We start from the raw sequence: 14,780 nt of genomic DNA, 5'->3' as shown, positions 1-14,780 counted from the left end.
CTTTAGCAGCCTGGATCGGGCGTCAGCGGCAGCATCCCTGGGGCTGTAGAGTCTCCCTTGTAAGAGCCAGGTCCGGGGCAAGGCCAGGGAGGAGTGGCCACCAGGGCCAGAGTGAGGCCCTCCGTTCCAGAGTGCAGGGGCTGCCAGGCCAGGCAGATGGCTCATGCCAAAGAGAGGCCTCAAAACTCATCAGTGACTCTTTCCCAAGAAAGTTAACGTGTGTTGGGCTCCAGCAAGGCCAAATTTGGGGACACTTATGCTGAGAGATTTTACCCATCATCATCTTACTTGTCAACCGATGCCATTTACTTAGAGCCTCCCATGTGGACGATGCTTCCTGCGCATTCTCTCAGTTAATTCTCACAACCATGAAAGGTTTCCAGATAAGAAAACCAAGGCTCAAGAAGGCCAAGAAACTTGCCCAAAGTTACCCAGCCAGCAAGTGTGAGGGGAAGGATGCAGGGCCTTGGGGGGTGAGGGTGGGGGCGGGGCTCAGACCCTGGCCTCCTTCCTCACTCTGGCCCGGGCGCGGACCAAAGCCCGGAGCTGGATCCCCGGAGGGGAGTCTCCACATGGCCACCCCTACCCAGCGCCCCCCCACCAGGGGGGCTGTGCGCCAGGACTGGTTCTCAAGGCCAGGCAGTCTCTTTCTTACATGGCCGAAGGGGTCCAGGTGGTTGTTTGTGAGCTTCAGCTTCTGGAAGGAGACGAGCTGCCGCATCCAGTGGGCCCCAGTGGCAGGAGAATCAGGGTGGACATAGAGCCTTCCTGGCATGGCGGGCTCGGCCTTCCCTGCCACCATCCTGCCAACAGAGCAGACAGAACCACAGCAGCTGATTACTCTGGGGTCTGGAAAAGCCCAGATTCCCTGCCCCCTCTGAGAGCAAATCCCCATAAACCTTGGGGGGGGGGGCGGGGTGGGAATCACTGCTTATCCTATACTCTCAATTTAGGGCTCTGGGACTTTGAGTGTTGGTCAGAGGAGAGCGTGCTGAGGAGAAGCCACGACTCTGAACCTTTTATTTCATTGCAGTATAAAGAGAAAGGGAAGTTACAGACAGATGTGATTATTTACTTCAAAGAATGGGGCTAATCACAAATATATTGTGGACAGGTTTAGGCACTTGTGTATATGTGTTATCCTTTCAATTTTGAAATGTTATTATTTATATTATTTGGAGGGAGCTTCTTAGAGGACCTAGACAGCTTTCAAATTGCTTGTCTCCAATATAGTGTTTACCCCTAAAGAAATTAATTGGTAACTGTCCCCTCAGCTAGAGCCTGCTCTGAATGATAATTCCAACCTGAAGAGAGAAGAAATAGAAATGTGGCCCTTGCTAGGACCTGGCCACTGAATCCTGTGGCCTCTACCCAGTCTCTGCTGACCCTACTACCAGCCCAATGTGGAACCCACATCCCACCTGGCTACTAATTCATTCAATCCCTCTCTCAACTTGAGCCCTGTCCTGGGCTCTGGGGATAGACAGTGTACAGAGGAGGTGGCCTTAGGAAAAGCAGCCCAATGTTTATTTACCCACCCCTGGGTGGGTAAATATTTTTTGCTATTTACCCTACAACCCACTTGTTTCTCCCAGCCCCTTGCTGAGGGGGCCCCTCATCCAACCACCAGGCAGCTGCCCCTCACTGTGGATCAACTGCTTAAAGGAAGGGCTCACAGCCAGAGAATGAGCAAGTGGAAAAGCAGCAGAAGACACCACAGACCAGGCACCGGGATGCTAACCATCCGAATCAAAATCACCCAAGAAAATAGCTCCCATCCTCCAACCCTACCAGTGATTGACTGCACCCAATCAGTGCAGCCCAGCCAGAGCCTGTATCCATCCAGTGTTGGTGTCCACCTGTCACCCCACAGCATAGCCCACAGCTGGAGGGAGAGAACAGACTCTCGAAAGCCACCAAACAAACACTGCAGCTCATTTCTAGCCCCAGCCCCTTTGGCAGCAGGTGGGCAAACATTTGTGGACCCTGCAGCCCCTGCGAGTTTGGTTCCCAAGTCTACCGGTCCAGGCAATCCTTGGAACTAATTGGGGAGTCCCTGGACCAAACATCAGGTGGTGGGGTGGGGGTGGCGAGAGAAGACAGGGGATGTCAGGGTCCCAGGTTCTTACCATTTGTTGTCACAAAACTTGTAGCGGTGGTCATCCGCAGGGACGATATCAATCAGCAGGATGTACTTGGTCTTGGGGTTCATGCCTGTGACTTTGACCTTGTAGCTGGGGAACATCCTCCTGGGGGGCACCAAGGTGTGAGGCAGAGGCATAGAGCACCAGGAGAGATGGCACATGGGGTGAGGGGACAGAAGGCCCTATATCAGAACTGCAAGCTGGGTAAGACCCTTCCCTCTCTGGCCTCAGCTTCCCCCTACACAAGGGAAGTCCTGCACCAGATGCTCTGAGCCCCCGGAGCTATGTCTAGGAAGAGGGCTTACCTGGCTTCCCCAATGCAACACAATTCCCTACTATTTAGTTCTCCTGGCTGTGAGCACCTAAGGCATAGGAACCCTCAGGGTCACAAGAGAAGATTTCAACACCAACCTAGCTGCTTAATTTCGCTTCTGTCCTTTGCCGTCCATACACAACTAAAGTTCTGGGCTGCCATTATGGAGGCCAGAGCAAAAGACCTCAAAGTCACTGTCAGCTGCTTCTGTAATCAGTGGAGTGTCTCCTCTGGGCCTTGTCTAGGTGGAAACACTCAGGCCTCAAACCAGTTCATGGGAAAACAGGAGAGTGCTGCTAGGTCTTTGGATTCCTTTGGAGTGTTTAGAAAAAGTGTTTAATTGTGTGAAGACCTTGCCTGGGCCTATGCACACTAACCCGGGACCAGGGAAAGTCAGTTCAGGAGCCTCATAAAGAAAAGCACAGATTCTAGAACCACTGTGCCAATGAGCCCCACCACTGGCAAGCTGTGAGGCGTTGAACAACTTGCTTGGATCTCTCTGTGCCTTGGATTTCCTTATCTCTAAAATGGGGATATTACCACCTATCTCATAGGCTGGTGTGTGGATTCACTGAGTCCATCTGTGACTCTTACTCCTGGCCCTCACTGCACTCCTCCCTCCACAAACCGGTGGACGACCGACCTCTGCGAAAATGGCCTCACTAAAAAAATAGGATGTTTTCCAGTTTCCATAGCCCTTGCTAAGCCTGGGACCCTCAGTCTCAGTGACTATTCTAGAGAAGGGCTTCCCCAGACCACCATTCACACACATGAACAACAGCATGTACACAAACCTACAAGGGCACCGCTCTGCCCCCTGGTCACTAGGCCCCTGATACTGGATCTCCAAGAGGGGCAGACAGAGCTTCCTCACAATGCTCCTCCAACACCCCCACCCTTTCTTAGCTGATCTCCCACAAAAGTGTTTCCCCAAGAGAGAGGCCGATCCAAACCTAACTGAAGATGCTTAAGGTGTCAGGAAGCAAATCCCCTGAGCTGGGACCCTGCCCAACCAGTCCCCTCAAGGAAAGCCATCAAGTGGTCCTCTGCCTCCTCACTCAGCTGAGAGTCTGTAAGGGTAACCTCAAGAGAAGCTGCCCTAGACACCTCAAAACAGATGATTGGAGCCCTTCATTTTGTCAACAGGGGTTTCAGCTTACCTGGACAGGACAGGGCTTCCAGAAGGGATCAAGGCCTCCATAAACTGGCAGACCTACAGCAAGCCCCGGCCAGGACCTTGAGGTAGGAGGTTCAGTTCTACCCCTGGCTCAGCCCCAGCCTGCTCACCCTCTTTCTTGTGGGAGGAAAGGCCTGTGAGAGCACTGCAGTGGGCCAGGGACACCGGAGGTGTTTGGCCCTGTGTATGTGCGAGCACATGTACTTGAGTACACAGTGGAGTGCGCATGTGTGCATGTGTGCGTGCCTGGAGGGAGGAGGGAAGTTCTAGCAGCAAGTCTAGGGACTTATAAACCGTGTGGAAGAATTTGTCTCAGATGTCAATTGAAAGCATTTTCAAATGTCCACCCCACCCCCTCTCCAGGAACAGGGGAAGTGAGAGGGCTCAGGAACCCAGTCCTGCCTCCTGCTTACCAGTCCCTGCCTGGCCTGGGGGCACAGCTGCAGCCTGCACCACCCTCTTTCCCAGCTCAGCCTCTTCCCTGATAGGCCTAAAGCTGAAGTGAGGACGGCAGCAGCTGCCTCCCCTCCCCTCCTCCCTGGGGGAAGGCCAAGAATCCTGTCCCCTCCAGGCCACCATTTTGTAACTGTTACAGAAACTGCCACAAAATGGGACAGCCCTGGCTGTGCTTGGGCTGACCTGGCACCAGTGCCCTGCACTTAGCCTTAGCCTGTTTCTCCTGTAATCACTCCAGGTGGCAATGGCAGAGGACAGATATAGCTGCCCCCACCCCCTCCCGGCTCAGGCCGGTATCTACCAAGGTGGCGGAGCGAAAATGGCTCCTTGCCACTGGAATAGTCTCCCAAACCTAGACTGAGAGGAGGGTGAAGGACCCTGCCTCTCCCCTTCTCCTACTCCCTACTGCCCTTCATCTCAATGGCTCAGGAGGCCAGGCTGACATTGGCTAAATGCTTTTTAGAAGGCCTATAAGCAGCCTTGGCCCAGCTCCTCCAGGCACTGAGCTGGGGTCCTGTGATTTGGCTTCTCCCAGAAGCTGACCATGGACCAGATTCCTGACAGAAAACACCCTCGGGGAGGTTTTGCCAAGACTTGGGCAGGGAAGGAAGGTATTCCCCAGCCTCTGCCTCCCAATTCCCCTCTTCTTAGGGCAGGAGCCCCTGTGGGAGGGGATATCTGGTCTGAGAGAGGGGTTCAAAAGTCTACTGCTCCAGGCTGAACTATTGAGGCTCAGTAAGTTCCACTGCTTTCACCGGAATAAGCATCTCCCCATCTGTCAGGGTCCAGTTTGGTGACTGCTTCTGAGAACACAGGCCTTGGGGACCCTGGGCACTATCATTTCCCCACCTGCGCGGCTCCAGTAGAATGAAGGGCGCAGCCGGGCGGGGAAAAGGCTGCGTGTGCGGTCCACGAAGCCTGCAAACCTCTCCTCCCGGCCAGAGGGGGCTCAAGCTGGATCCTAGAGGCCCAGCGAGGGAGCGTTCACCAGGTGGGCTTGGCTCCGGCCACCGACAGCAGGATGGGTCTGGGAGCTGTGGCATCCTCGGGACTCCCCGTCCACTGTGAGGGCCCTCTCTACTGAAATCTATGAAAGGATGGGGCGCGATGTAAGTTGTTTCTGTGATTTAGGACATAAATGTAGCTGAAAACCACCCCTGGCGGGGGGTGGGGGATGAATACCTCAGCGGGTCGGGGAGGGAGGGCCAGGAGGAGAGGGAAGGACTCGGAGCCGCCTGGCTCGCACTGTGCCCCGCCGCCCGCGCTGGCCGGGAATCGCTGGCTCGCCCGTCCCAGACACCCCGCGGCAACCCGCCCCCCCAGTCCCGCGCCGTCCAGCCCTCTCCCCTACCCCCTCCCTGTGCCCGGCGGGCCTCTCGTCCGCGCCCCTGGCGACCCCTCGGGGCTCCGGGCCCCGCAGGCAGAGCTGCGCTCCGGGCGCACGCGGAAACGGCTCCGCCGGCGAATAAACAAGCCGCCCGCCCCGCCGCCCGGGAGGAGATGAAAGCCGGGGGTTTCTCCTCTGATCATGAAACAGGCTCTGAAAGGGTGCGGGCTGGAGCCTTTATCTACTTCGTACTCGGAAATGGTTTTAGAATGAACTGCTAAGATAAGCTTCCTTGGACGTTTCTCGGCGTGGGAGGCTTGCGGGGCAAGGGATTCGGGGCATTGTGATTTTGGCAACAACCCCTCAACTGCTCGCTCGCTGCTGAGAGGGGACGTGCAAGGTCAGCTGGGCTCCCAGACCCGCGGGGGCTCCCGGCTCCCCGGCTCCCCGGCCAAGCCGTCGCCAAATTCCTGGCCTTGACCTGTGAGCCCCCCACCCATCCAGGGGGGTGCAGGGAGTAAACTAGGAGACCAGCCAGATTCTCTCCACCTAGCCAGGCCGCCAAACCCCAAACCCAACGGCACCCGACTTTCTCTGAGGGCCCGGAAACCCCAGGAGCAGCCAAATGTGCCTTCCCTTAAACATAGGCACAAAACCAAATCGAAGGGGTGAGAAGTCGGGAGAGGGGCTGTGAGGGGGGCGGGGAGTGGTGGGGGGTTGGGAAGGCACTCATGAGGACTCGCTTCTGTTTCTTTATTTGGGTGGTTCTTTGATGGGGGTATTCATTTTGTGTAAGTCTCTACAGCTGTACAACTAAGGTTCGTTCATTTCTATGCAGGAATTTTCCACTTCAATAAAATGGGCATTGAAAATTATATCCGTATATATACACGGGTACTGTATATATCCCTATATATACTGATATATAACAGAATATATCAGCAGCAGAGCCCAGAGTCTGAAAGGAACCAGTTACAGGCAAAAGACGGGGTTCCACAGAAAACCCCACCCTTCTTTCTATCCTTAGTGTCTGGGAATCTTGAGAGAGATTTCTGGGAAGAGCTTAAGGCCCATCAACCAAGGTTCAGTTTGCTGGAGGAGGGGGGCCTGTGTTGCTGGTACTGCCTATACTGAGATCAAACTTTCTAGAGTAAAATTATTTCTGAGATCATGGCAAAGCTTCATAATTTTTTCCCACTTTATACACACACACACACACACACACAAACAGAGTTTTCTAATTCACTCAATGCATTTTTAAGAAATATTTTCCCTGAGGTGGGAGGCAGGAGTGAGGGTGTGTGGAATGGATGCTGTTTTGGGAGATCGGTTGCTTCTCAGATTTTTTTTTTAAGACACTTCCTTCTGATAGACTTTTGCTTTCAGAAAATACTTTAGAAAGAGATCAAAGGACTCTCTCCCCAACCCACTTTCCCAGTGTCTTCAACCCTTACTTGTCTTATCACCCACGCCACTGGGCTCTGACGCTCTGTATACAGAGCGAGGGCAATTGGCTTTGAAGCCCCGGATTAAGCTGGGCCAAATCCTTGCCTCAGAATAACAAACAATACAGGTTCAACAGGAGTTCTCATCGGTAGTTCATTTTTCAAACGCAAATTCACTGTCACTAACACAAGCAACATTGAACTCAGCAGGCTATGAAGGCTGATAGTGGAGATTTATCTGGTGGCAAAACCATGACCTAGGAGGAGAGCAGTCAAACGGTTAGGAAATTTTCATTTTTGGGACGTTTATATTTAAATTTTTTGTGGAGCTCACTTTTATCTATGTTTGGGAGAAAATGCAGTTTCTCATATGTATCAAGCTTGGCAGGCTATGTGAAGGAGGTAGAGAGAGGAGGGGTCTGCTCTCTGCAGCAAACGGCTTAAAACTTGTGAGTGCAGGAGGCTGAGAGGGACAGAGACTGGCTGGGAGCATTCTGGCCCCATTTTACACCTGACATCAGGGGTTACTGAGCATTCAGAAATTGATGTCTCCCTATGTGATTGGCATTTTATTCCCCAGATCAAATGGTTTGAGAATCCAAACCACTATCCGATGAAGGGGATGATTCTCTCCTTGGCCTGCAGACCTTCAAGGGCTTAAGGCAAGAGGCTTGTGACCCAAAGACAAACTGGCTTGAGAATATTCTGGTTCCCCTTCTCCAGGGCCTGCCTCTCCCTCAACCAGATAGTAATGACCATGCCCCTAACCAGCCAGGGTCCCTATGGTAGAGCAACAACCCCACATCGAATGGCCTTGTAAATAAGCAGTAAGGGGAAGCTCTCAAAGTTGGGGTGTTGTTCTGGGGGTGGGGTGTTGTTCTGGGGGTGGGGTGTCACCCACTTGACTTGTGCAGACCCAGCAACTGCCTAATCTTGCTTCTGTCTATAAGAGCCAAGTGCCTTCTCTTCTCTGGGGTAAGGTTCATGTTCCCTCGGTTTTCCTCCAACTCGAGCAGTCTAGGAATCTGTGATTCAAGGTTCAGGAGAAGAGTCCAGGCCCTTTGCTAAGAAATGCAGGTGTCCCAGGAAGGGTGCCGGTAGAGATATGAAGAAGAGAACTGGGAGTCCACAGGGTAGCCCAAACAAAACAAGATGCCTCCCAAGGCTGCCCAGTCAGGGGAGGCAGGAGGAGGGATCATGGGGGTGGGTAGAGCCCTGATTTTGGTCTCTGAGGTCAGCGAGCAGCTATGCAGGGAGGAAAGAGGGTCTGTGAGAACCATGGGGAGGGGCAACGAGGCTAGTGACTTTCTTAAGGACTAGACCTGTTGTACAAATAACGTTCCGCCAGAGAAATGAAAGAGTGTGATGAAACCGTAGTTGGCCAACTTCATCGCAGTCACTTAAAAATTATCATCATTCCCTGAGGTCCATCTCTTAAGATCAGGTACAAACGTCTACCTGACATTGGTCACCTATGGAAGTGTGTGTGTGTGTGTGTGTGTGTGTGTGTGTGTCTGTGTCTGTCTGTCAGTCTGTCTGCTGCAGGGAGGGAAGGAGGAGGACCTATACGGATGCAGGAAACCCCACTAAGGAGAATCACAAATGCCTTTTGTTTTAAATAGCAGAAGCCAGCCTTGCCCCCAAGAACATGCTGGCCATTTATTTTCAAAAGACAAGGTTATTTCTGCTACCTAAAAAGGAAATTCTGGAAATTTCTCTTTTTTCTTTCCTTCCCTCAACTCTACAAGTCGTAAGAAATAAATTCCCCCTCTTCACACCTGGAATCCACTCAACAATTGACCATACATAGCTCACAGGACCCCTGGTATGAGTCTCATAGTAACCAAGAAAGGAAGGATGGCAGGTAAGTCTGCAGTCACCAGCTCTGTTTTACCCAACACCACTGAGCCACAGGAAGCATAGAGACGTGTCCAAGTGCACTCAGCTAGGAAGAGGCAAGGCTTGTGACACCTGGCTCCCCACTGAACTCAAGGACTATTCCAAGTGGCACCCTCTACTGGGTTCCCCTCATGTGTTCTCCTTCCTCATTGCCCAAATGTAGCAAATTCAGGCTCTGATAGCCCCCTGCTTCCTCTCGTGATAGCGTCCCCAGGCGCCCTTACCACCTACTGGGGCAGGTGGCCAAGTGCCCAGACCTTTACCCCCCCCCCCCCAAAACAAAGGAAACCTTGCATGCCTGCCAGGGAGAGGACATGAGGGGCCACAGCACTCCTACACCACACACTGCAAACCACCAGCTTTTTGTTTCTTTTGAACAGCCCACCATTCTCTGAGCAGGTCAGCGGAGTTCTTTAAAAAGTAGAAGAAAAATGCAGAGCGGATGCCAGACGTTTCTCTAATTACGATTAATTTTAGCTAACATTTAGGGCACGCTTACATGTGCCAAGAGCTATGCTACGTGCTTTGCATACAACTGTATGTATGATTTTGCAGAGAGGGGTGAGGAGAGGGGGATGAGAGAGTGGAGAGACTCTTGCCTGGGGGTTGCACAGATGCCAGCAGCTGCGGTCTGACTCCCCATTCCTGGCTATTGATGCTTCACCACCTTATTCCTTGGAATACCTAATTACGGGCACACAGCCAGGCAATGGGACATTTTCACACCTACCCTGTCCCCAGAGACCAAAATCAAATGTGAGCAAGTGGGGAGGGGTAGTTCCTACACCTGAACTCCCCAGCTTCTCTGTCTGCGGTCAATCCTCCTTCACTGATAACTGCTGGCCAAGCCCTTCCTGCCCCGCTCACTCCCGGCCCCATCCAGTCTCTGGTCTTGCCCCCTCTGCATCTCCCTCCTCTCGCCCTCTCCTCCAGGCTCTCTCCCACAGACACCAGCACATTTTAAAGATGTTTCCACTTTATAAATCATTATTTCTGGCAGCCACCCGAGAGCTGCTCCCTAAACAGCACACACACAGGGCCCAACGGTGCCTTTCCCTTTGCCGAGGGGGTTGCTGGCAAAAGAGGAACAGCACCCCTGAGATGAGAGATCTGGGGTTCCTGCTGCCCTGGAAAAGTTACGGAAATAGGAAAACACCATCAGGTCCCCTTCCGCTATCTGTTGAGGGTCATCTCCGGGTCCCCAATCAATGCAATCCTGATAAACCAGGCAGGTCGCCAAAAGGAGGAGGACAAAGCAGTCCCCTACAGGGGCCTATAGTGGTTGAAGTGGGACCTCCGACCCCCAGGTCCTTATTTGCATTTTATTTGCATAGAGCTGCCCCTCCCATCCTTCCATCCCTCTGGGCTTCCTAGAGAAGGAATCCCCTGGGTGAAGTTCTGTGGCCCAGTCACGGTGGTAGGATGCCGCTGGGCTAAGGCCAGAGAGTCCAAGGGGAGCCCCATCGCTCCCCTGTCTCCAGCCGGAGATGATTGTTAAGCTCCTGGGGATCCCCATCGCTCCCACCAATCATCTTCCAAACCCCAAGTAAACATCCCAGAGCTGACCTGCCCGCCTTGGTGATGATCATCTCCGTGCCCGCCTCGTGGAATTTCTTCCAGAGCTCCTTCTCATGCAGGCCAACCTTGATGTTCTCGATGGTCTAGGGGCAAGAAGGAAGGGGACTTATGTGGCTCCATGCGGAGCCCTGAGGACGGAGAACACAGGCCCAAAGAACTATGCAGAGTGCTGCCAGCCCCAGGACTCCTTGCCTGAAGGTTTCGTTTCATAAAATTATACCGTACCATTGGTGAATTTTTCAAACTTTAAAAAGTAGCTAAAACCCGCTCCTTTGGAGCTATAGCGGTCTGCAGAGGACACACACTGACTGTGTCAGGGTAGATGACACACTACACAAATATAAACACTCCATGTAGTGGGATGTAGCCACAGGCTTGCGGACAGACACACAGACACAGGAGGGACACGCGCACCCGCACACCCTATGCAGACCCACGCAGGCCGAGGGTGTGCACAGACGGATTCCTTTCATTGTGATCATCATCACCGAGACCCTCTTAGGGACGTCCTCACAGCGGCTCCCGGCTCGCACCCGCGGGGATCCGCTCTTCCCTCCCGGGGCCAGGCTTTCGCCCCCGCCCTCTCAGCGTCGTCGGAGCTGGACATTTGGCCCGAGCTCGCCCCGATGCCAAAAGGGTGCCCTCCGCCGCCTGTTCCAGAGGAGCCCCGAGGGCGCGAAGCAGAAGAGGGACAGAAGGCAGAGTGGGAGCCCTACTCCGCGGAGGAGAACACACAGTCCAGGACGCAACCAGATCCCGGGGAAGCGAGTCCTGTCCTCTTTGGGGCGGACTGGCAGACGCAGGCGGCCCTATAGACAGACGGATGCCCAACCTCTGCCCGACGGCCACAGGCCCTACCTGCTCGGCGGCGGCGGCGGCAGCAGCTGCGGCTTCGGCGCCGGGGCCCGGGGGGCTGCCGAGCGCCGCCCCGCTGAGGCCCGGAGCAGCCAGCGCGGGCTCGGGGGCGTTGGCGGCGTTGGAAGCGCTGGCCTCGCCGAGCGCCGAGCCCGGAGCCCGGAAGGCCTCCTCGCTCTCCGACAGGCCCTTATCCTGCAGCATCTCCTGCGGGCACAGCACACACCGAGTCACATGCCTGGGTCAACACTCGCCAGAGGCCCCGCAGCCCGCTCCAGGCCAGCGGAGGGACTTCGGGCCCGGGATGTAAAGGCAGCCCTGGCGCACGTGGACACCGCCCCCTTCTGAGCTGGGGGAGGGAGAAAATGCGGAGGGTAGGACCGTGGCCGCCTCCCTCTGGGTTCTGGACCTGGGAGGGTCTGTGTGCGGTTCAAGGTCTGGCTGGCCCCAGGATGTGGGGCTGTGTGATGAGCAGGTCTAGGGGAAGGACCGCCCTCTCGGCATTGCCCCAGCTGCACCCCCAGGCCCTCCCTCCTGCTGGGCTCCAGTGGAGCCTGAGGCCTAGGTCTCTTTTCGCTGTTTCCTAATAACGGTCCAGGCTCACTCTTGGGTCAGGGCAGCCAGGAGACTTCCTGGGTAGGCACCAGAGGACAGCCAGGACAGGAGGGCAGGGCCCAGGCTCCTGAAGCGCCACACCTGCAGAAAGGGCCTAGGGCTGGGCAGTCGCTCAGGTCCCTGCTCACCCATCTGCCCTCACGCAGTCCCTTAGAAAAAGGGACTTTTAGAAAAAGTCCCTTTTCCCTTCAGGAAAAGACTTCCTGAACCAAAGGCTTTCACTCCTGCCCATTCCCACTCCCATAGACACCCTATGGGTCCCTCCCACAGGCACATACAGCCTCACAGGGACGCAAGCACCCTCACAGGGGCTTCTAGTCCTTCAAGCAGCCACACTCTCCTAGTGCAGCGTTGATTCAGGCCTTGAACTCAGCCAGGGCCCTCACAGCCTTCCCCACACATTCACATACGCTGGTTCACTCTGTCACACTTCAGCTCCAAAGGGCTCTGCTTTGGGGCAAAGGACTGGGACCCTTCCCAGCTAAGGACCAGGCCAGCTGGGTGGGTCCAGGTCACAGGCACAACCTAGTCCTGCTCCCAAGCACAGCCATCCTTCCCCAAGTGTCTAGAACTATTCACCAGGCTGCCCCAAGTGCCTGCTCCCTTCTAGAAGTTGGTCCTGGGATATCAGAATGAGAGCCCAGGCTGCAGGTCATGCCTTTCCTGCCTCTCTCATGGATGCACCCCTACATTATCTCTGCTTCTCCTTTCCACCTCCCTGCTCTTTTCCCTTCATTTGCATCTGGTGGGTCTTTTTTCTGTGTGCATGGCTGCCTCTCTTCCTGTCTTATTTCTGTTCTCTTCTGGGTCTCCCTGAGCATCCCAAGGCCCAGGCCTCTGACCATCCTGCCCACTGGCCTCCCCATCCCAGGTCCTAGACATTGGCTCCCAGGGCCTCACAAAGTAAACAAGCCAAGTGCAACCGAGGGAGATAAAAAGGGGCCTGGGCAAGTTGGGGCTGGGAAAAGCCCATAAAGATAAAGCTGACAGCCCTCCCAGTCCTCTGGCCACAGGCAGCAGGAAACAAGTCTTGCTCATCATGGTTAGCACCAGTACCCGCCTTGGGCCACGTGCGGTTCCGAGCCAAGCCTAGGAAACCTGAAGCCCCAGGGCGAGGGGACACAGCTCCACGAGGGGAGTTGCAGGCTCCGGCCCAATACACTGGTTCCAACTATATCTGGGGTCAGCCGATTGGTCCCCCGCGATCCGCTTGGGCCCGGAGGGCGAGCCGCCTGTTGCAATGCCGTTCTGGCCACTGGGTCCTCTACGGGGCACTTGTCACACCAGAAGCCATACAGGGCCGCTATCTGACTCACTCCCGGTGCTCTCAGTCCTGTGCATGGAGCTCCTTGGCCGCCGGTATCCACTGACGCCAGTCCCATGGCTCCGACCATGGTGCTCTCCTTCGCTTCTTCCTTTTCTCTCCGCCCCGGAGACACACGCAGACATCGCGACAGCCGGCCCTCGCCCTGGCTGGAGCTCCCCGCAGTTTTCCTTTTCTTCCCTCCCGACTGGCCCAGAGTGGCCCCCATGGTTCCCCTCGCACCCCGAGCCCCGGCGCGAAGTGCACAGCCGGTTCCGCACCAAGCGGAGCCCACGGCCAGCGGCCTCCGCAGCCTCAGCGCTCGCCCCACTCTCCGACTCCTCCGTGGACGCGGCCCGCCAGCTCGGCGCCCTTCCGCTCCGTCTGCCGCTTTCAGCCAACTCGTTTTCTAAGGAGAAGGGCATTTTACTTTTCATTCTAGATTACTGATCTTGTATTTCTCGCACTGGGGGAATTAACATTTTGTATTATTTTAAATATTTTAATTATCTCTATTATCAGCAGTATTCTGATCAGTTCAATGACATTTAGAATATCCTAGCACATTAAATTATTAGTACTTTTAATTTTTAATACTGTAAAATCAAAGCACTGGTTTGATTTGTTAATTCATCATTATAAAATATGTTGGTGCTTTCCTGTCACTGCTCCATCATTCTAGGGTCTCCTGGTACCTTAGTGATACTGTTACCAATAGTCAGGTAATTATTAGATATCGTATTCCCATAGGTCATTGTAATCTATTGTTATTTTAATTTTTATTCTGTACCCCTAAAATGCTTCCGTTGCTGGCTCCTCTGTCTCTGTATTTTGTCACAGTTTCGGTAACTTGTTATCTACCATTACTTGTAATATTATTGTTCTCAATATTGATGTTAATTTTCTTCACATCCTTATAATACTTCTTATTTTGTCATTATTTGTTTTGTTAGAATTGTTCACAATATTCTAGGTATTCTTCATCACATCGTTATAATATCTTGTCATTATTTATAATTGCGATCTTGATTCGCTGGCTATTTTTCATCAAATCATTACTCCTTGTTACTTTGTCAGAATTGGTGACATTGCTGTAGTTCCTAATACTCTGATTATTTTTCAATACATTGATGTGGTTCTTCTTATGACTCTACCATTATTTATAATGTTGTTGGGACTATTAATACCTTGGTAATAAATTGTCATAATATTCCAGCAATTCTTGCTGCTGTCTTTGTTTGTATTAGTATTGCTCTAAAGATTTTGATTAATATTTAGTAATTCATTAGAGTATCTACAATACATTATATGATAGTATTCCATCAGTACTATTAATATTAGTATTTCCCTTAATAGTATTTTCAATTGTTCACCCTTTTCCATGGTTCTGTCATTTGTTACTATTTCCTATACTATTATTATTGATTTTAATACAATGGTTCTTATTACATTGTTCCTATATTTGGAGTTACTTTGTCTATAATCCTTTTACATTTGTGATTACAATTTTCACTTGGTTCGGAGACTGACTACTCTTACTCTTGTTTTAAAGTGTGAACACTATCAGTTTTGCCGCTTAGCCCTGTTTCTTTGGTAATTGCTCACATTCTGATAATTCTCGATGATCGATAATTATTTGTATATAATGCTCCTTGCTTTAATTTTGAT

At 53.0% G+C, this 14,780-nt stretch overlaps 1 protein-coding gene across 1 annotated transcript in view; it reads right to left on the bottom strand.

Annotated features, from left to right (window-relative positions):
• Positions 1–13,341, bottom strand: part of TBX4 (T-box transcription factor 4) — a 28,263-nt gene extending 14,922 nt beyond the window's left edge. Inside the window, exons 1-6 of the mRNA XM_044250247.1 lie at positions 12,870–13,341; positions 11,449–11,543; positions 11,198–11,401; positions 10,328–10,422; positions 2,130–2,249; positions 656–803 (exon numbers count right to left, since the gene is read on the bottom strand). Of these exons, the coding sequence (XP_044106182.1) occupies positions 656–803; positions 2,130–2,249; positions 10,328–10,422; positions 11,198–11,401; positions 11,449–11,543; positions 12,870–13,341 (1,134 nt within the window). The remainder of the gene's footprint in view (positions 1–655; positions 804–2,129; positions 2,250–10,327; positions 10,423–11,197; positions 11,402–11,448; positions 11,544–12,869) is intronic.
• Positions 13,342–14,780: the final 1,439 nt, after the last annotated feature.

The sequence above is a fragment of the Neovison vison genome, chromosome 5, assembly GCF_020171115.1.
Source record: "Neovison vison isolate M4711 chromosome 5, ASM_NN_V1, whole genome shotgun sequence".
NCBI lineage: Eukaryota > Metazoa > Chordata > Mammalia > Carnivora > Mustelidae > Neogale > Neogale vison.
Note: the sequence above shows the minus strand (reverse complement) of the source record. Positions and strands in the feature narration are given on the sequence as shown.